The 22,374-nt window shown below is 42.3% G+C and overlaps 1 protein-coding gene across 2 annotated transcripts in view; it reads left to right on the forward strand.

Annotated features, from left to right (window-relative positions):
* FOXK1 (forkhead box K1) overlaps positions 1-22,374 on the forward strand; it is a 56,832-nt gene that overhangs the window by 7,504 nt on the left and 26,954 nt on the right. For both annotated transcript variants that reach the window (XM_065684563.1, XM_065684564.1), the window contains exon 2: positions 19,280-19,477. In XM_065684563.1, coding sequence (XP_065540635.1) covers positions 19,280-19,477 — 198 coding nt within the window. The remainder of the gene's footprint in view (positions 1-19,279; positions 19,478-22,374) is intronic.

Consider the following 22,374-nt stretch of genomic DNA (forward strand, 5'->3'; position numbering starts at 1 on the left):
ACAATTTTTATGCAATAGTATATTCTTTGTTTTCATAGTCCAGACACAATTTTCCTAATATCTATTCACTCTTGGCCACAAATGGTTTTTGCTATTAATTCACCTCTTCAGTTTCTTCAGAACAGCTCAATAAAATGCATGCATGCATTCTGCCTGCATGGCACTTAGTTTTTATGAAATACATATTTTATTGGACAGTAAAACATTTAAGAATCTTAATGGCCTAATTAATACTCTGCATCCACTTCTGTCTCGTGTGTTTTGCTCTTCAGCATCGTACAGCTCCTTTTTTCTTGTCCTTGTGCATTTTTAATCATAAAAAACTCAAGCAGTCTTGAGAGAGCAGTCTATTAGAAGCCTGTTCTTGGAATATTCAGCAACTCTTAAGATGTGATTGGTAGTCCCTTCCCTCCCTTTAGTCATTTAAAAGCGGGTTTAATTCCTTGGGCTGTCTTTTGTTGTGTATGTGCGACTGTGGTGGTTTTCCTCCCTCCTTTAAATGTCCCAGATATGTAATTTTCATGTTGCTCAAGGACATCTTGACAGTTTGGGAGAAATAAGGAAGAAATTCACTGGGGGCTCTGCCTTAGCTGAGGGAGCAAAGATGGACAGACAGTATTTGGTTCTGCTATATATATTCACACAGTATATACTGTGTGATTAGGATAGGAGGATAAATGAAAGATGACTTTAAGCACATTGTTACCACTTACTGTCCTGTTTCAAGAACCTCCTAGCATATGAGACTATATTAATGTACAAGTAGAAGCTACTCTTTGAATTGTGGATCTTTTAAAACAGAATGGGGAGGCTAAAACACCTTGCAGAGGTGATCTTAGCACTGTCGAAAAGGATGTTCTTCCCCTTCTCTCTGAAATACAACATTATAGCTGTACCCCGTTTTTCTGCTTTGTGCCACTTCAGAGAGCCTTGGGAAGTCTTCCCACATGGTTTTAATCTTCCATCTCCCTTAAGGCCATATACAGAAGCCACCAGCATTTTGACTAAGCAGGACTGGACTCCCTGCAGAGCCAGTTTGTGCACTTGCTAAAGGAATCGCTCTTGAGCAATTTAAGGCCTTTCCTCTCTCGAGGGCATAAGAACTATGGACTCTTAAATGCTCAAAATCCTGGTTGTGTGGGAGGAGAAAAGGACGAGACACAGAAAGCAAATTTTGTTTCCACCTGGTGGGTAGACCAAAAACGTGTTTGCTTTTCATGCTCAGGTTGAGGCGTAGCCCAAACTCGTAAGGGTAGGCTGTTGGTGTGGGAAATGTGCCAATGGCTATTTATTTATTGATCTTCTTTTTAATTGGTTGATGGCTTGTGTAACGTGGTGTACCTTGGGCTGGCTGCCTGCCCACCATGCGTAAAGGGGTGTTGACTGTCAACAAGCCTGGCAATTGGGTGGCTTTGCCTCCTTCTGTGGTGTCCATTCAGCTGTATAATTACTATCTATTTCCTTCTACCATGGCTCCCTCAGACACTATCTAATGAGACAAGTCATAATGAAACTGTTTTAGCACTGGGAAGACCTACAGACAAAGTCAAAGGCTGGCACATGTTTGCTGCTAATGTCTTTCTTTATGGACTATTAAGGCAAGCACTGAAGTTTTCTTCAGGCATAGGAATTCTTAAGAGAAAATTCCTAACGTGTAGTGGTTCAATGAAAGTGTTGCTGGTGTTCTGGTTTTTGGTAATTTTGTGTAAACAAGGCATATGCAAACTGGTTCTTAGAATAGGTGCAATCAAATAGTTCAGACTTGCACATGTTCTGTTTACAGTTGAGCATCCCAGATCAGCACTTAACTGCAAACAGCCACTGAAATGAACCTGGGAAACAAAAGTATTTTAATGGACAGTCATTTCAAATCTGAGGTCTCTCGGTGACAAGCCGGTGCATCCTCTTCTCCAGGTGGTTCACAGCTTCTCAATTTCATCCTGCTTTGTGCTTCGTCAGATAGTACTGCAAATAGGAGAATTCTTATTAAAAAGAACTGTAACAGGAGAGGGCTAGCATCCTGTTCTAGCTGGTATTTCAAACTATGAAGCTTGTGTGAAGCTTCTAGGTAAGATACCTCTGTTAAAGAAAAATGTTTCCCTAATTCTGTATTTTATACTGAAGCAAAGGAAGAGGAGCATGAGAATATGGCAGTAATATGACAACGTAACTCTCTAAAATCTCCTGATCTAAAGATAATGAAATCACTGTGGCAGCAATTTACATATTTGCTGTTGTTTTGCAAGAGTCATTGTCGCTTTAGTTGGTTAAACTCCTTTCAAGGAAGAAACCCCTCAGCACAGTCCCATGTGCTGGCAGGATTTAAAATGCCGTAATAATCTTGGGATTGTTTTACACTGTTTGCAGTCTTAGCCATGTCCTGCTAAGTGGTCTTTCACAAGCCAGTCACGTAGATATTTTCCTCCTTCTGAATCACAGTAAAATTACGTTCTTTTCATCTCCTTTCATAAGAAGGAAGATTGTGCCTAGGATTCTCTTCTAACCTTTATTTTCAATGTCGGTGTTTTGGATGCTGCAGGTGAATGTCACTTTGTAAACATGTGTGTGAGAGAGTCTCTGTGTTGCCCCAAACATTTATTTGGCTCTGAGTCTAGAAGATGTCAGCTTTTAAAACATGTAAATTACCCTCAGAGCTGCTTTTAAAACAGTAATCCTGGCTTCCTCTATTGGGTATTGAATGGATTGTGAAATGTCTTCAGAGGGAGTGGAACGGACCTGAGTGAACAGTTTGCAAAGTCTAACTCCATATGGATCGTTTTTTATAATGTACATAAATAGCACATTAGCTCTTTCAAATCACTTTCTAAATGAACTGAACCAGCCTCAAAGGAGAATACATCATAGTCATGCTCTGCGTGTTAGAGCCCTCTTAGAGAGTCTGACTGAATTCAAAGGTTAGTAACATCCCACACACAAGCTTTTTCTGGCATATGTATGTGGGAATTAGGATCTTTTCCTGAGCTTTACTGGGGTTATTTTGTTTTGCACAGCCTTTGCTATGTGTTTATAGGTACTTCCCGAGCTTTGGAAGGGTAAGTCTTCCACATGGCTTGTGAGACTATTCAAGGAATTGGGCTGGCTCCTTGAAAGCATACCCTACAAAGATGAATGGCCCATTAGAAGAAAGTTGATGGCATTGCTAATGAGATTTATATGAGAATCAAACTGCCCTAGTGTATCCAACAAAGATGCTGATACAAGAGCCTCTCTCTGTGATGGTTATTAGGGGGTTTATGAACTGATCTTTTCAAACAGTTAGTTTCTCCTCTTTCTCCAGAATTTAATAATTTCCCGAGGATCTGGATACTTGTAGTAATAAAGGAAGAGCTTTCCCAAGAAAGTGGAAGGTAGGATGAAAGCAGGGGTAGAGTTGAAGTTTCATGTAGCCTGTGGGAGCCGTGGCCAGATTTCTGTGGTGAAAGAGGCAGGATCTGTGGTGAGCTGGAAATTCCATGGCCGTTGAGCAAAGTCTTAAAATGCCTGGTGTTGAGTTAGGTATGGAAATGAATAACTAGTGCTACTTGGAAAGGCCAAGTGTGGCACTGCAGTTAGTTCCGTGCTGTCACTATGTATTTAATTCTTGGTGTACTGCATAATTCTTTATTGAAAACAGAACTCTTTGTAGAAGCTGTTATAGGGAAGTTCCCCAGAGCGTGGGTGCAGGTGGGGCTTTTTCTTTGGCACTGAGGTAGGTGTTAATTGTGGTTTATGATTGAGAGAGAAATACACTTAGATGAGTGTTTCTGTCAAGATGAGCAAAGAAGGAAAATAGTTAATGTTGACCTTTTTCATTTCAACAGAGATCAGTGGGAGCAGCAGAGACTTGGAAAGCCTCTCAGGAAAACTCTGGGATTTCACAGAAGTAGGGAAGGAGTGAGAGAGGCTGGTGGTAGCCGTGCTCTGCTGAGTCACTTCTTGTGGTCTCTGCTGTGGTAGAATAGAAGCCATGCTCAGGCTCTTAAGGTTTGTCTGGAGAGGGGGAGACTCAGTGCGTCATGAATGGGGGCTAGGCAGCCTTCTCTGGTGCTGAAGTGCCAGATGTGTGTGTTACAGAGCTAGTATTGGCCTTTCTATGACATATCTGGAAAAAAACCTGAATGTCAGACTGACCACTCACTGCCTGCTGCTGCCAGAATAGCCATGGTCCAGGGGTCCTGAAGCAGCCAGGGACTACGGGTCATCACAGGGGCTGCGAGCTGTGGTTTGGCAGTACTGCCCTGGGACTGGGGAAAGTGGGATGTGAGAAGTCCTACAGGAAAGTGAGGTAATTGTTCCTCTGATGCCTTGGCAAGGGCTGAGCAAAACTTACTCCTGATCCACCACTGTATGTAGTGTCTGCCACATCACTCTTACAGTGGAGAGTTTGCCACCACCTCTTGAAGGGGACAGGTGTAGGACAGGGGTGGTGACAGCAAAATATAAAAATATCATCCTGCTTTGTTTCAGACAAGTTGCCTTTCGTTGTGTGCTTGAATTAAGTTAGTGGGGCAGCAAGTTAGCATGGGGGTGGATGGAATAACCTTGCTTGTCACTGTGGTGTGTACTATATTTTTTAATAGCATAAAACCATGGCTGTTGTTAAGTACACACTTAAGAATATTTATCGCCGCTGTTTTTTCTTCAAAGCTTCTGTTCCGCTCTATAGTTCTGTCAATTTGATGTACTTTAGGTTTGTTTAGTGGGTATTATCTGGTAGGGTTGGGATTTTGTTTTTGATTTGGCTTTTTCTTCCTTTGAAACATCATACTGGGGTCTAAAATGGGGCTGATTTAAAACCAAACACTAGAATATGGTGGGAGTTTTTTGCCAATGTTGTCTGAGTGGTAACTATATAAAATGTATTTCTGTGCCCTCCCTGATAAGCCAATGAAGAGTTCTCCAGGGCTTTGTGGAAATGCTGGCTTAAGATACATCTTCACTCTCTGTCAAAGCAGGAGTGACAAGTATGATGTTGATTCTTCTAAGATGGATACTGGCTTAACAGGACTGAAACGCTTGCTCTCATGGAGCCCATTTTAATGGTCTGTAAAGGCCAATAATGACTAGAACGTGTTCAGAGTTATTTGAACTAGGTTTGAAGAGGTATTTACCCTGTCACCCAGTCTAAACAGGTATCTGGCCCTCTGATGAATGCAGTTAAAACCCCAGGAGAGCTCCTATAGGTCCTAAATACACATTTACCTTGTAAGCAAGGTGGGCTGCACTCATGGAGAGACACAATGGATCCTGCTCCTGAGTTGATTTTCATGGTGCTAGCATGCAAGATAAGCAGGACGAGAGGAGTTAATTTTAGCTTGATTAGCAACACAGAAGGGAATCGAGATGACTGTGCTGTAAATGGCGGTGGGATGAAATCAATGAGGGTAATATATTTCCATGCATCTAAGTGGGTGTTCTAGGCAGTTTAATTTTCCTTTTTTTCTGTTTGTTTTAGAGAACCAAGAATGTTAATGCATTTAGTCCTTGAAATCCTTCTGTGGCTGCAGTTCCGGATACTTTAATGTTGTTGCATAGGGTTTGTTTTAAATGAACACCAGGTGCTCGTATTCTGTTCCTCAGCAGTTCCTTGTTTTTCTGTTCACTGGTACCTGGTTCAGCAGCATGTGATTCTCAGTACTGGACTCTGTTTATTCCTACTCACCATTGTTTATATTTGGGAGCATGTTCAAAACTGTTTCTGATTAAACATTGCTCAAACAGCCAGGTACAGACTTATTGACATAAAGGAGGCTGGGAGGAGGGAGTAGCTGGCTGGTCATCAGTGTCTACCTCCATCAGATAGTGAAGTTGTACACGTGTCTGTGCAACGGCTGTGGTGTGACAGGCTGCTGCTCGAAACCACAGTGCCAATGGTCTGATACTCGTCAGCAGTCTTTTTTCCTTTGGATGGTATGGTAAAAGCTCAAGCAAGGGAGTGTATGTAGGTGATGCTTGGGGTTCTGAAAGCATCCCATGGTTCTTGAGCAGGAGACCACTGCTCTTCAGTTGGTGGCAAAGGCTTGCATGCCTTTGAGGAGAGAGCTCAGGCTTTAAAACATGCTAATAGGGTTATGACCTACAGGAGTTTTAACACAGATGCTTTCAAATAAGACCTGCATTCTTTAAAGGACAGTGGTGTTACGGAAGGCAAGGAGGTTCAAAATAGAAGAACGGGAGGTGAGCACTATTTAGCAAGATAAATTCAAATGAAAATACAGAAATACCAGCATTAGAAAGAAGGTGAGTTCATTAAAAACCCAAGCAAATAAAAAACCCATGATTTTTTTCCTGAAGCTAAACCAATTTGTTTCCTGGTCCCTTTTAGCAACATACAGACCAGAAGGGTTAAATAGCTATTTGGCTTTTAAAGGAGCCTAGATGTAGCCTGTTGGGTTTTGTTTGTGTATTTTAAAATCACAGATACTGATAATTTTCAGTCTTTAGGAAAAAATCAAAATTAAAATGCAATGTTGACAATCTACTAAAGAATTTAACAGATTGATCAGCCCAACACGGAGAGGGATTTTTGCAGTTATAAGACTTGCTGATAAAAGTGAGATACACACAAATGTTGCACATAATTTAATAAGTAAATACTTTTTGGCTGGTGAAGAAATGGTTGATAGGATCTAGACCTCTACAGGCTGGAATCCCCGATTAGAGCAGCAGGGTACACAGGCTGCTGTGTGCACTGTAGAGTCTCTTAACTCTCGTTACTTTTATGCATACAACCACACACACAACAAAATAACATAATAGGCTTGCTGTGTGTTACAGATGATATCAGGCATTTGCAGTGCTGATAGTGAAACTTTCTGCTGCTGGCAGCCAACCTCATTTAAATAGAAGCATCGTCTTTTCTTTGTGCCAACCCACCTCTTCGGTGGCAGAATTTCATAGCAAGGTTTTTATGTGTCAGGCCACTCCTTCTGACACTTAAAACACCTCCCTATTCCCAAACTGAAAAATAAACAGCAGCTTTATGGTTAATTTTAGACTTTAAGGACTGCTCACTAAATGTCCTCTGCAGGTAGGTAGATGTTGACATCCCTGGGAATGCAACTGCAGGTTTTCCCCGTTTGTTGTTATACTTAGAGGCATGGTAAATGAGATAGACTTTGACTGGCAAAGTGGAGTTGGGTTAGGACGTGGCTTACCATATGACACACAGCAAAAAGTTTACTGTGTCGTAAAAGTTTGCTCAGAGACATGAAGTTGTTTGTAGTAAGGACTACACAGGAGAACAGAGCAGCTTCTGTAATGGTGTGGTAGAAGTGGGGCCAGGATTCGCCCTCGGGAGACTTGAATATACAAAAACCAATCAGACCAAGAAAAGGCCAAGCAATATTGATTAGAAGATGGATGTCACTGATGCTGCAGATTGATTTATATTGCTGTAAAATCACATCTGATTTTTGTGGGTGTAGGCAAGACCTTCTAGACTCATACGTTCAGCACATTGGCAGACTTTAGTTAGATCTTGCAATGCTTTGGACTGGCTGTACTCCAGGTAATCTGCCCTACGTGCTGCTGAGCTGCAGCTTGCTTGTTTTTAAAGGAATAGGAGCACTCGGGAGGGAAGGAGGAATTTGTCTTCTGATAGCAAGCCCTGTGCCCAGCACTCCTGGTTTGGAGTGAATGGCATATTTTGAAGCTGACGCCAATGTTTTGAAATGTGAAGCTAAGTGAGGTACAATTACAGCACCACCTCTGTGTTTCTCTAGGCCTGGTGGATGGGCACCAAGTGACTATCATGTTGTCTTGGCATGCATGTTTAAAAGGTGTTTTGGGTGGTGAGCTTTAAGTTCCTGATCAAAGTACCAAAACTCTGGTTTAATGGTATATGTTACAAAAGCCTTTTAATTATATTATGCCAAAGCTTGGTTTCTGAGATAATCTTACATATCCATGTGGAAATAATTGTTAGGATTTTTCTGGATTAATTTTAACGTAAGTTGGTATTTTCTATGTTTTAAATAAGTGAAAGAATCCTTAGGTGTGGATTGACCAGTGTTCCTGTGAGTTTGTCAGTGAGTGGTAATAATGGTGGAGTTTCAAGAATATCCTTCAGCTTTCTTGCAGGCATTAAAGTCAATGAAAAGACACTGCTAACTGGCTTACAGTGCAAAAGTTTCAGCAAGGTCAGTTTTGAAACTGCACATTCTTGGCCCTTTGAGCACTGATAGTTTTATGGAAGGGATTGGAGCAGCTTCAGGTAGGGGTTTTTTTTTTGCATTGGACTGGGCAGGATTACTGCAAGACCCATTCTGCAAAGCTGGGGGTAGTAGGAAGAGGAAAAGACTTGTCCATAATGTGAATTTCCCAGGCAGGGTGGTGACTTCAGAAGGAACGTCCTAGCATTCCTGCTGGCTCTCCATGAGCTGATTGAAACTCCCTTCTCAGCAGTTGCAGTGATTTCTTTCCTGTTCTTCTATGAGATGCTCTTGTGATACTTTGTGAATTTATTCCCTGACCTTGTGATAATTTCATTACACTGAAAAAATGGTAACTACAGTATCTTACATGGACTGGTTTTTTTGCTTTCCTGCTCTGTGCTTTACTCCTCAAAGGGGAGAATCTGGAAGTGAAGCTGTGCTTGATGTCTCAATAATTTCCAAAGTGTAAAATCAGAGTATTACTAAAGACACATAAGGAATGTAAAAATAAAAAAGACAGCTTTTGATTCTTCACTACTAATTTTTCAGTGTAAAACAGCATTGAATGTTCTCACTTGAATGAGAAATTAACTGTTTCTGTCAGCGGTGTTGCTTGATTTATCAGTTTGCTCTGTGACAGCAATTAAAAGGCTTCCTAGGTAAGAAACTGTAGGGAAGATGTGTAGAATAAAACGATTGTTGAAGTTTCACAGCATGGTGTCACAGTGCAAACTTTCCTGAAGCTTTTGCTTTTAGTATCTGGTTGTTGGAGCCTCAAAAAATGCTCATCTTCTCCTGTGCGCTTTCAAAGGTATATATATATATATATATGTGTGATATATATATAAAAAAGGTGTATATATATATTTATGTATATTTATATATATATAAAAAAAAAAACAGCATTTTGTCGGTTTTAGGGTTGGGCTTCTGCTATCTGTTCCTTTTTAGCCTTTCTGATCAGCCTAGGGGTGTTTATACTCTTCCCCCTCCACCACCTGCTTGGCTCAGTTTCACTCACTGCCATTTCCTGGGATGGGCAGCAGTGGGATGGGCAGCAGTGGGATGGGCAGCACCCAAGACCTTGTTCTTCATCAGCATTGCGAGGTGGGATGTCTGTGGGGAATGGAGGCACTGAAGAGATAAAAATAACCTCTGTGTGTGTGCATGGTGCTGGCAGGGAGAGGAATCCCAGGGTTTGCTCGAACTTTCCTGTGAACGTTGCTGTCTTCAAAGGAGTTTGCTAAAATACCTATTTGAAAATCTGCCTGTGTGTGGAAGTGTTTCTCAGTGTGTTTGAACCTTGATGAAATGGCATAAAGGGAAGCCCTGTGCAACTGAGCTCAATAGAAACATTCATTACAGCTAATTTACTTAATGCTTTTAAGAGGCATAGCTATTCATAAGTTGTGGGTTTGCCTGATGCTGCTGGTAGTATTTGTTTTAAACAGATACACTTGCCTGCACACGCTCTTTGCCCATCTGAAATCTTGTCTGGCTGTGTTGGAAACCTCATTTTAAACATAGTAATATGCAGTGTTAGGCAAATCACAGTGCAACCTGCGATGCCTTTCATTAAGGGAAAAAATCCTTTACCGTGTGTATAGTTCCATCTTAACAGCATCAAGGAGCATAAGGAAACTCTTTGTGACAAAGAGAAATGGCAATTTTAACTATTTCTGAAGCATTTTCCTCGTTCAGCCATCTTGTTGTGCTTGCCTTTCTCGGGATCATCAGTGAATAAACTCTGGAAGCACAAAGGTACTAACCTTTGCAGGGCCTGTGTATCCCATCTGAGATGGCCACAAACCCACTCCTGCAGATGTGACCTGCCAGTTGCTATGGGAGAACTGCCATGGGTACAGGGCCGCAGGAAGCACTTGTTGGAATGCACACAGCATTTTAAAGTCTTTGTTTAGTCCTCTAGCATACAGCTGTGTGACTCTGGGTTCGAAATTGTTAAGCTGAATCTCCAAAAATCATGGTTTTTCTGTTTCAGGAACTTCTGAAAATTTACATCCTTAGAGCATCATCATAGTGGCTGGTGTGATTTACCTGGTAGAGGCCAGAGCTTTTCTCTGAATGAATTGCCTTTCATTTTCTGAAAGGAGAAGGCAGTGTTTGGATCATGTGATGTTAAATCTGAGTCTGTGGTTACATACTCTGGGGGTTTTTATAATCTATTATAAATCTGCAACATTTTTGCTGGTTCCTCCTTTCCTTCCTCTGCTTGACACTTGTCCCTTCTACCTCCTCTGTGTTAGTGCCTGTGTTGCCATGTGGATGGCAAGATAAGGGATCTGATCTTCCTGACAACTTAGTCCCAACAGAAAAAAAAGAAGTGAATTATTATTTCAGCTACCTGGTTTGACTTGCTGTGCAGTGGTTTGGATGGTACCATTGACATGAGGGTGACATTGAGAAGATATGGCTGAGGGAATGGGATGGGGGGTGGTGGTGTGGGGTGTGTGTGTAAAGGAAATGCCTCTTAAAGCAGAGAAACAGATTTAGACTGTGTTAAAATAAATCTGCATGAGATCGAGGGGCACAATTGATATCTCTTTAGGGAGATTACTTCTAAGGCAGAGGAAAGCCAGTAGGCTGTCCGTGTGAGCCTGAGAATTTTACCCAGTTGTCCAGTTACTCATCCCAGCAGGTCAGGGTGACCATGGAAAGAGGAAGATTTCCAGCTAACTTGGATGCATTTCAGGGGAAGGACAGAAAATTCTTCCAGTAATCTGGGATTACAGGCTAGTCAATATTAATTCCAGTGAGTTGGGTATGAGGAATTCTCAGTTATTTCAGTGTGAGTTTGCCTTCAGTAAAATCAGGTTTATATTAGCTCTAGTACAGGTGTGATACCTAAGAAGTGGTGCATGCCAGGGACACCAGTACGCTCAAGTTGAGCTACTTGGGCATATGGCATAACAGGGGAACGCGGGTACAACTTCTAGAAAGATACCTAGCAGAAGAAACTAACGAAGTAGAAGCGAGACCACTCTTAAATTCAAGTAATTATTTCAAACCTGAGCTCACTCACATGTGCACACAGACAAATTTGGTTCAGTCTCAGCTGATACATGTACTTCTTTGTATATCTGCACTCTTAAGCATGACAGTGTGTATTAAATAGATTGTGTTACAAAGCGTGCAGGGCGAGTGATTTGTGAGCTCAGGGTAACTGTGAGGTTAGAAACCAGTCCTGATCTAAACTCATGTCGTGGCTAACTGAATAATTACAACTAAACATTTCAATGGCTTGCTCTGTCTCTTCAGCAGTGATGGAGATCTCTGTACTCCTTTATTTGCAGATCATCTCAGTACTTTCTAAACCTAATTCTCTTTCACTTATGTTAAAAACACTAAGGGGGACTTTCATAGCCTTTCCTCTAATTAAACAATAGTGGATAACACCAGAGGCATTTTCTCAGGGAGCTCTGCAGTTTATTTCCTTGTCCTGCTGCTGTCTGGCAACATACTTGCCTTGCTTGTCTTCAGATTGAGTTGATTCATTACAGGAAGAACAAATGTGGATTTTGGGCTTCACCATTTACTTGCAGACCCTTTCTTTGTCTCTTCATGAATGCAAGAAATGATTTTACCAACCATCTCGTTACAGCTGCTTCTCTGTGTGTTTAATAAAGGGCTGTATGGGTAGGTGTTCAGTAAGATTTTGGTGTTAAATCTGGTCAGATCAGGAAAGCAACTGAAAGGGAAATAGCAAATGCTGAAAACTCAGTACTTTAAGACTGCAGTAACCTTTAAAATGAACCAAGCTCTCTTATAAACCTGGCAGTTATGCTGGCTGTGTCTCCTAGCCTAAAGAGATGTGTAAAGAAAGGAATTATATTGACTCTTAAATTGCCATGGTGATAGGTACATGCTTGTTTTGTAATGTGTGTTTAGACTTAAGAGAATAAAATGCATTTGTCTTCATTCCCCCAGACTTCCTCCTGTAGTCTCAGTGCAATTAACTTGTTCATTTGGAATGCAGACAGCACTAGCCAAGTGGATGATATAACTGTTTTCTTATTGGTGTTGCTTACAAAGTGTTATTGGGGGGGTGGAGGCAGGGGGAATCTAGGGTTGGGAATGGAACAGGATATGTTGGATTGATGCAGAGGGTTCAGGATGATTTTTATTATAAAGGAGAGGTGAATATACCTAATTTCCTGTGACAGCTCACACAGCTTTCAGAGCTTGTTGTACAGTTTTATGACATGCATTCAAACTAATACTAATTTGAATTCACTTGTGATTGAAAGGTGGTTTTGTTACCTAGGCTTTTGCCCACTTTGCTGGTTCAGGCAGCTCTAGTTCCAGCAAAATAATCATTTTGAGCCTAACACTTCTGATGATTATTCCCATTGGGGAATAAGGGTCTAGTGCAGTTGTGTGAAGACTGGAAAAGAGTCTTGGTTATTTTAGCTATGAAAACGGAGGTGAAGCCTTCTAAATATTCTGCAGCTGAAGTGTTTTGGTTTGTGCTGGATAATGAGTGAGGCTTGCTGCAAGAAAGCCAAAGTTCTGAAGAGCACTGCTCTCCCTGGGCGGAATGCAGCATCACAAAGCAGCAAACCTTGGTCAATAAATGTTCCCAGCTCAGCTGTTTTGCAGCGGCCACAGCAATTATCAGAGCCTTGTTTTTGAAGAAATGTGAATCTGAGGCAGTTGTGCCTTGTCTCAGTTTGCTTATCTCTCTGTGGGCAGACCTTCAGGGCTTAGATAAGAGTTTGCTTCACTTAACTAAACACGTATCTTTGTCATATTGGGTGCACTGGTGCCTAAATTTTCCCAGTCTTTTATGTTGTCTGAGGCACCTCCTTTCAGATTGCTTCAAAGTATTATGGAAAAACTTAATGGAACTTGATTTTTCATAGATGCAGGCATGTGGTTCTTCTCTTAGCTGATCGCAGAAGATGAAGAAAACCAGTTACAGGAGGTAACTGGGGCACTTCTCTGTAATGGCTGCTACGGACCTTACCTGTACATTGATCATGGCCTGAAATGTAGGTATTTATCCTGCACTTTGACTGAAAGGATGAGAAGTATCCACTTTGCCCTCTGGTAAAATCATGTCAGGTACCTTGAAATAACTGGTAACGGTAATAGCCTGACAAAGATGATTGATGGCAAATTCTCACTTGTGCTGAGAAACTGTGTTTCTGTGGAGCTCTGTGCGTGGGAATAATATGGTGTTCTTCTGGGTGTACTGTATGTAATTAACACAAACCAGATTGGTTTCAGAAGTTACAGGGGACAGAGAAACAGCTGTTGTGTGGAGCTGGTTTGGGATTTTCTTCTTTTACAAGGGCTTCTGAGAGCATATTTGGTCAAATTTCAGCTAGCAATAACACAGTTCTGTTTCATCATGACATGTGCTGATGTAATTAGATCTCTGGCTGCCACCTTTGCTAAATCCAAGGTATTTGCTGATGATGGAGATAATTGCCTCATCCTTAACAGTTGGGCTGGTGTCCCCTTTCATCATAGAACCACAGAATCATTTAGGTTGGAAAAGACCTCTGAGATGATTGAATCCAGCCATTACCCCAGGACTGCCAATTTCACTCCTAAACCATGTCCCCAAGTGCAATACCTACATGTCTTCTAAACACTTCCAAGGATGGTGTCTCCTCCACTGCCCTGTTACAATGCTTGACAACCCTTTTGGTGAAGTATTTCCTAATACCCAATCTGGTGCAACTGAAGCCATCTCCTGTTGTCCTATTGCTTGAGAGAAAAAAAACCACAACACCCACCACACTACAACCTCCTTTCAGGTCCTTGTAGAGAATGATAAGGTCCCCCCTGAGCCTCCTTTCTACCAGACTAAACAACCCAGTTTCCTCAGCCATGCCTCATCACACTTGTGCTCTTGAGCCTTCATCAGCTTTGTTGCCTTTCTCTGGCCCTGCTCCAGCACCTCAGTGTCTCTCTTGCAGTGAGGGGCCCAGAACTGAACACAGGATTCAAGGTGCAGCCTCATCAGTGCTGAGTACAGGGGGACAGTCACCTCCCTAATCCTGCTAGCCACACTATTGCCAATACAGAGTGGCAGAGGGAAAGATTTAGATACTGAAAGTCGGAGCTTGAGGTAACAGCATCTGCATGTTTAAAAAGTGGAAGTTGCAGCAAAGGCAGACAATCAAGCTTAACCTCTTTAGACTTAAACCCGGGGCCTTTTTTTTACTGTTTCAGATTGCAAAAAGTGTTATTTTTAACAACGCACTTCCTATAATGTTTCTTGCTCAACCTGCATCTCGGCCCTCTTTGTAACGCAGATGCTACTGGTGTATTTCTACCCACAGCGTTCAGGAATAACAGGATTTCATGAATTATGGCAAGATAAAGTAGACAAAGAATGGTACCCGCTTGCTGATGACAGCGCATGTGTAACAGTCTTCCAACTTACTTTTCTGGTATTCCCTTTTGCATAATAAACTGGAATGATGTTTATATATAACATACAATATTAGATATTCTGTTTATATATATTACATAATATATATAAATATCATTCTAGGGTTTATATATACATTTTTGTATATATATATTTTTTAATAATGTTTCACCTTGGCTTTTTCATGATGTGTCTTCTCCATTTTGACACTGTGCTTTTCCACAGTGTAAATGTAAAAACATAAATGCAGTCCAGTTTCCTGTCTTCTTTTAAAATCTTTAAATAGCCTTTTCTTGCTCTTACGCAGCAGCTCTTTGCAGAAGTCATTTGGTGTCGAACAGCACTCAGGGTGCTCTAACAAAGAAATCGGTGACTGTAACAGCTTCTATTGAACATGGTACTGTGTTTGGGCAAATGCATCACCTTTTCCTTTGCATCTGTGAGTAAAAGTCACTTTGAGGAGGGGGAGAACGTCTGGTTTTCACAGTCATGCAGGGTATGGAATCATTTTGTTGGTGTTTTTTTTACCTAACCATTTTTCTGCTTTAGGGGTGGCTGTTTATGTAAAGTGTAGCATTTCCTAGCACTTCATTTTCAGACTGTATGTAGATGAAATGCTTGTGGTCACTGTCACTGGTTCACCACATGAAGGATGCCCAGTAGCACGGGTGCTGTGTTGTCTCTGCAAGGAGCTCATCCAGGAAACTCTTGGAAAATCTGTCCTGTTTAAAACAAACAAAATTCTAGCAACATCTTTTATATCACTGTAACTGTATGTGGCATGTGCACTCCTTCCCTTCTCCTTGGTCCCCTCTGTGTATGCAGCATGCATTCAGTGAAGGCTTATGGAGTCTGTGTCTCTTTCTCCTGCCTGTAATGTAAGAAGGCAAGAACTGTTTCTGGAGGGTGGTGTTTGTGTGTGTGTTTAGTTTTAACACAACTGAAAGCAAGCTTCCTATTCTCACTGATTCAAGGCATCCTGGACAAATGGGAATCCTTTCCCCCAAGGAATTGATGTATGCAACATACTGTAACTTTATGAGTACCACCTAGATAGTTTATATGGTCAGGGGTTGCAAGATGTACCTTTCTGTAGCAGGTTATCAAGTAAAACTCAGCAGTTCTGGAACTGCAGCAGGTTGCTTCCTGCCTGTACCAAGACCAGGAGATTTTGCAGACCATTAACTTACCCCTCTAATTAGCTAGAAATTTCAGAGGTACTTCAGAATTGCCTCTTAGGCACCCTTGGAAATACAGGTTAACTTTATTATGCTTTTTCATGTTAAGTCTAGTCTGTACTTCTGGATTGATCTTCTCATGATGGAAGTGTTAAGCAGTAGTAGTAATTGCTATGCATCTTTGGTAGGAATCGTACAACATGAATCAAATAGTATAAGTCATTTTAAATAATTCAAAATACATACAGTAATATTAGAATCACAGACTGGTTTGGGTTGGAAGGGACCTTAAAGATTATCTAGTTCCTGCCATGGGCAGGGACATCTTAAGGAATGCATGCTTAGTTCTGCTTGGGCTGTCTGTCTTGTCTTGCTTATCTTCTGTTAGAAGTATAGTTCTCATAGGCTTAAATCCTGCACTGATGTGCCTCTCTCCTAAACAGTCCTGCCTGATATAATTTGAGTTATCCTCTTTTGGCCTGAAAGAGGTTAATTAAGGGAACAATTAGAAAGGCTCATTAAAATTGCATTCGGGTTCAGTGTAATAAAAAGTGAGCTTCCTGTGACAAGATGATTCAGAAATCATGCTTTTGTGCTTTCTCATTGACACAGTTCCCCAGTGTAAGTGCGTCTGACTTGAGGCAGTGTCTTGGGCAGTGCCATTGTCACTGTTTGCATTACTGTGGTGGTTGTGGTAGAGACTGGCACCTTCTCACCCCTGAGGGCAGGGAGGAGTTCTGCAGGAATTTACAATCTGTTTTACATTGCATTTCCATTTCTTGGGTCCCAGGTTTTTACAACAGTAAAAGCACAAATCAGATAAATGACTCCTACCTTGGCTTTGCAGGCAGTGTCAATACTGGAAGCCAGCAGAGATGAGCCTGCAGAAGCCTTCTGAAGTTGTGAGCACCCATGCATATATCCGCACTGATTTTCCTGGGGCTGGTTCCTTACAAAATGGCTATATATGTGCTAGCAAGCATAATCTGTGGAAGCGAGTTGTATGTCCTGGGTTGTGCTTCAGTGGATTGGGAAGCCTGTCTTTCTAAAAATGAAATCACAGCAGGCAGCAAATTGTTTGCTTGTGTAGTCAGCCCAGCCCAGCCTCCCTGTTTCTCTTCGTTCCAGTCTGAGACTGTGGGTAAGTCACATGCCTGAATCGGATAGCTTACAGGAGGCTCACAAGGAAAAGCAGTGGTAGATGGGCTTTTACCACATTTACTGGTTAGCTTACACTTCATGTTTCAGGTTGACTCATGGTTTTGAAAAAGTAACAGATTTTCGTGAGATTGCTTGTACACACAGACTGATGGGACTGTCTCACAGTGTTTTGGGTGCAGGTATCACTTTCTTATCTAACCTTCTTACAGCATCAGAATATTGTAGGGCTGAGGAGCTAGTTGCACTGTTATCTGAAAGCAGTAACATGTAGATCTGGATCTTGCGTTGCTGGGTCCTTCTGAACAGTAGGACTTCGGTGGCAGTGGGATAAAAATCCTTACTTGTATGAAGCTGCAGTGGGGATGTTCTGCCCCTCAACAGTGCTGCAGAACTGCTTGAGGGCTCTGTGCAGTCAGGCCTGTTGAGATCAGCAGCAGGTTGGAATTGCACTCAACACTGTTAAACAAGGACTGATTTGTCCTTGACTCAGATGTTGAAAAATGCTGAGCATGAGGTGTTAGAGCAGAGAATTTCATCCCTCTGTGAAAGCAAGCTCAGCTTTTCCCCAGCAAGGGCTTGAGAAATGATGAAACTTTGCTCATACTGGTACTGAGCCTCAGTCCACATGGTGGTTATTGCAAATTTATATATTCTCTACTCTTTTCTCTAAGTAAATTTATGTTACAGTATGAAAGCTTAAAATTCAGAGAGTGATTCAACAGTCTTGTGTCGGGTTCATCTCTGTAAGCTGTGTGCCTGCTGCTGGCAAGACACTGCAAGGTACAGACACTACTGTTTGGAATTGTGCATCTGTATTGAGTCTGCAGGGACCCGTGTTTAGAAGGGTTAGATAAACACAATTAGGCTGCATTGCCAGCAATGATGTTCTTATTTAATACATTAAAGAGTGCAGGTGGCAGGACCTCTGAAGTGAATTAAATGCAATGCAAACTCCTGCTGTATGTAGCAGAGCCATAGTGAGTCCAAGCCGCTGAATGCTGAGCCAGGTCATTTGAGAGATGAGGTGGGAGATGGGAATAAGCTTCTTATGCCTGAATGATAATTTTACACTCTTCACAGCAGGCTTCTGAACATTACCTTACAGCAGAAGTAGCTTGTGCAGAAGAACCAAGAGCAAAAGAGTGTGCTTTTAGAGCTGCAATAGGATGTTTCTCTGCATTTCTATCGATAGCATTAAGATAGTCACAAATACAGATTTACTTGCTTGCCACCTTTTTCTGTTACCTGGCAGCATTCAATAATGCAGCACCATTAGCATTATTGAATCTAGCACAGGCAGTGCTAGAACAACACTGCCAGTGTCCCTTCGTTTCCTTCTGTAGGCAAAATGCTGGAAGCAGGCACAATTACTGTGCTCTGCTGGCCTTTCCCACGGTGAAACCTGGTTTTTATTTCCTGCTTCTTTAACCTTAGTATCAGTGAAGTGATGCCTGGAAAGCTTGTATTGATTACCCATGATTGTCTAATTAAAGTGCAATAAGAAGAATTGCAGAGCACTCGCTCTTACAGCCCTGCACCTATTGTAGGTGCTATAAATTAGACAGCTTTCTGTTCAAATATGGAAAATGTCAGTGCTTGTTTCCTTTTTAGTTTCCCAGCATCTCCTGAAGGCCACACTTGGAGATGTGTGATTTTGTGTTTATTGTTTTTCCCTACATAACAATCGGAAAGAAGTGTTACTTGGAGAAGAAATTAGGCCCTATAGGCTTGCAGGGACCCTGTTCTGACCCTGTTTACTATAACCCATGTTGTTCTAAAGGGAGGCGCTCGTAAATGAACGTATTTTAATCTGAAACCTGCTAGATGATCCTTTAGCATCATGTGCGGAGATATAAATGGCTATTAGTTATACAATACGTAGAGGCCAGTCTTTAAATAGTGCTGCCTGGTCTTACCTGGAGGCTGTTTGTTCCTCTGTCTGGATTTTATAGTTCCAGTACTCAGTGTTGCTTGTGGTTTAATACTTTCTATTAACTTGTATCTTCCTGAGTTATGTGCAGGGAGCTAATAAAAGATGAATCCTAGTCCTTGATATAACAGGAACCCAAGAGTTTGTCACTATAGTTCTGCATGTTGCTTAGTCATTGATTGAATACATGGCCTTGGGGAAATCACTTAACTTACTCAAACCTTCAGCTAGCATCTAATCACTCGGTGATACATGACACTATGATACACAGATCTATGAATGATCAGTGATTCTGCACAGGACGCTGAGCAGAAAGATGCTATAGAGAATGGTGGACTTCTGTGCTGTGAATGATTTAATGAATTAATGGTTCACCAGTTGCACGCAGAATCACTTAAGACGTATTCATTATTATGTGTGAAACTGACTTTTCCCTTTCTTTCCCTTACAGATGTACTTTCCGATTCCCTAGCACGGTTATAAAGATCCAGTTCACATCTTTATACCATAAAGAGGAAGCAAAAGAGGAAGCCTCATCACCTCCCCTTCGGCCACTTTACCCTCAAATATCGCCTCTGAAGATCCACATCCCGGAGCCGGATCTCCGGAGCGTGGTCAGTCCCCTCCCATCCCCCACAGGCACTATCAGGTAAGATTTTAACTATCCAAAGTGTGTTCTCTGACATCAGTCTGTCAGCCCTCTTTTGTTTGGCATACTTGGTGCATGAAATACCCTATTAGAAATAGCTAGTTCAGAAAAATCTGCTGTTCAGAATGATGGGAGACTGCTAAAATGTGTCATGGTGGCTTGAAATAGGGCACAAGGGTTTTGTTTAAGAGCTTGCAGGGTTCAGGGGGGGAACTTAAGTGTTAGTTTCACACTATAGAGTTACTAGTCTATCTTTGGCAATGGAATTAGAAATATCTATCAAGAGCTACCTATATGCCTGGAGAAGAGAAAGCAGGCGAATACTTTCTATGTTAGGGACCGCCTGTTCTATTTTTATCTCAATAATATTCTGTTGTTGCTGGGTGGTGCTGGTGTTATCTGAAGTTAGGGACAAGGGTGGCCATTGGCATGTGGTTTCCTGGGAATAGAAGGAAATGGGGGTAGGATGCTGACCATGTACGGAGGGGCTGTAGCAATCTGAATGTACATCTGTGTGAGCATCCTGTTTTGTAAATTATCTGATTCATGAACGTGCAGTGGAAATAACCTGACCATTGAGTTACTGTCTGGAATATTTTCTCTTTCTTTCTCAGTAAAGAATTGATGCTATGGAGTTGCAGTTTAATCTCTTTTAACATTAAAGCTGCTGCCTGAAGTGTAATATATTTTATAAAGTAAAACAGACTCGTGGTGTAGGATGATGCATGAGAGGTTTAAAACTTTCAGGCCTCGGAATAGGAAGAGTGTAGCTGGTAACAGTAATAGCCTTTGGTTTGTTTTCTTGTCTGGGCATCTATAAAAAGATGTAATACACAAACATCTTCTGACAGCACTAATTCAGTGAATAGTATTCAAATATATGTGGCTGAAAACGACTTCAGTGTCACAATGAAGCCAGTTTGGGTTTGCATAGATCTGCAGGCGCTTGCTTGTTTGGGTTTTTCCGCCTGTCTTGCAGAGCTGCACAGATGTGCAGTGCAGATATTCTAGAAAGAGGGGGCTGGAGGTAGCTGTGGTTTTAGTCCTCTGTTCAGGCACTGCTTTTAGTTTATATTTAACCTTCTCTTTTTAGATGAAGCTTGTTGCTGGGAGGGGAGGGGGATGGTTTCTTTGCCAACATATGGTAGTTAGTTTCCATTCAGTCATCTTGCGCAAAGCAGCAGCACAGTGTGGTTTCTGTTACTAACACAGGCTGTATCTTTTGACTCTGGCATATGGCTGCAACTGATATTTGACTCCCCGAGAATGTTTCTTTTGCATAAGGAGAAAGTGGAAATAGTAGTGTTGAATTGTGCTCAGCCCCTAACAGAGTGTTTACTAAGAATGATTAATGATTGCATCCGTTTGTCTTGAGCAGAAGCTAATCCAGCCAAGTCTTCAGAAAACCTCAAAAGACATCTTGAGGTTTCACTTGCCAAACCCCTTTCATTTCCGAGTTCCTCTTGCAGAGGAGGGGCTGACGCATTTGTAAACATCTCTGCTAGGCCCCTTCAACCATCCCCTCTCCCTCGGCAGGTTCTTGCAGCTTATACTCTGTGGGCCAGGCATTGGGAAGTGATTCGGGTGTTTCTGCCCGAGAAGGGGAATGCTCTCCAGGGAGCACATAGCTATGCATTCTGGCTTTCAGGGCAGCTCTCTGCCCTCTTGGTGGCTTTGCAGTGGTGGGTGAGGCTGTCACAGTGTCCTCTCCCTTTCCCAAGGGGCAGGGCTGGTGGGGGCTCAGCGTGGGACCCATACTCCCATGGCTGGCTCTGGGAGGAGGTTTCAGAGCTGGGCTCTCCTCCCTCTCCCCCTTCTAGTATTTACTTTCCTAATTTGGTGCGTTTGCCTCGCTCCTCCCTGATTGGCCCATGGAAAATTATTGCAGTTTGGAAATCCTGGGCAGGGTGAAATTTCCTTTTTGGAAAGCTGCTCCTGGCCCCTTTTCCTGCCTCCGCCCCAGTGCGGGGCCGGGGCTGTACCTGCGCTTCCACCGCCCGCTCCAGCCCTGCCCTGCTGACCTGCAGCGCTGCTCTGCTCTGCCGCCCTGTTTGCATTGCAGCTGGCTGCCCTGCGGGTTCCCCCCTGCAAGCTTCTGGGGGATTTTTCTTTTTTCCAGCCTATTTATTTTCCCTCTGCAAAGTGCACGCCTCGAGAGGGAATGAGCTTTAGTTAAACAAAACCAGGCCGGCCACCCTCAGCAGCTTTGCAAAGCAAGATTCCTGCTTACTCCTAGGGAGACATGCATCCACTGTTTTCTTAGCTAGGTGTTTCCTCTGCAGGAGGGGCCGTTTGGAGATGTGGTTTGAATGCTGTTGTGCAGCTTTAAGGGAAAATGTTGGCTGGCAGCGTGCTGTGAGGCTTACACTCAAGCATGGCTTATTTCTTCCTGCTTTGAGTTCAGAATTCCTTTTAAAAAAAGACAAGACATGCATGTTCCAAAAAGGAAGAGGCGACTGTGGTTGTAAGAAGTCGGTAGAAGCAGCCTGCCATTTTACACAACATAAGAAAGGGCAGTGTAGCACCAAATCTCAGTAGATTCAAGGCATTGAAAAGCTGAGTGAAAACCACGTGTACTTTTGGTTAAATTCAGCTCTGCCTGTTGGGACATATAAATGATTCACAGTTTGAGGTGTTAAGGGGACAGTCTTCTGATACATGGCTTTAAGGTTGTGCAGCTTGCATTTGGAGGATCCTCTCTGGGTGAGGCTGGTGACATTAAGTTCCTCACCTGTGCTACAAACACTTTGCTTTGATGGGTTTTGCTGGAAGGCCACAATGTCTACTTGAATGTGACTCCATGTATGCTGCAATTTAGTCCCCAGAGGAGCTCGTGCTTGGATTATAAAGAGATCCACAGAGACAACATGTGATATAGGAGCCTTTTCCTGGTCTCA

The sequence above is a fragment of the Lathamus discolor genome, chromosome 6, assembly GCF_037157495.1.
Source record: "Lathamus discolor isolate bLatDis1 chromosome 6, bLatDis1.hap1, whole genome shotgun sequence".
NCBI lineage: Eukaryota > Metazoa > Chordata > Aves > Psittaciformes > Psittacidae > Lathamus > Lathamus discolor.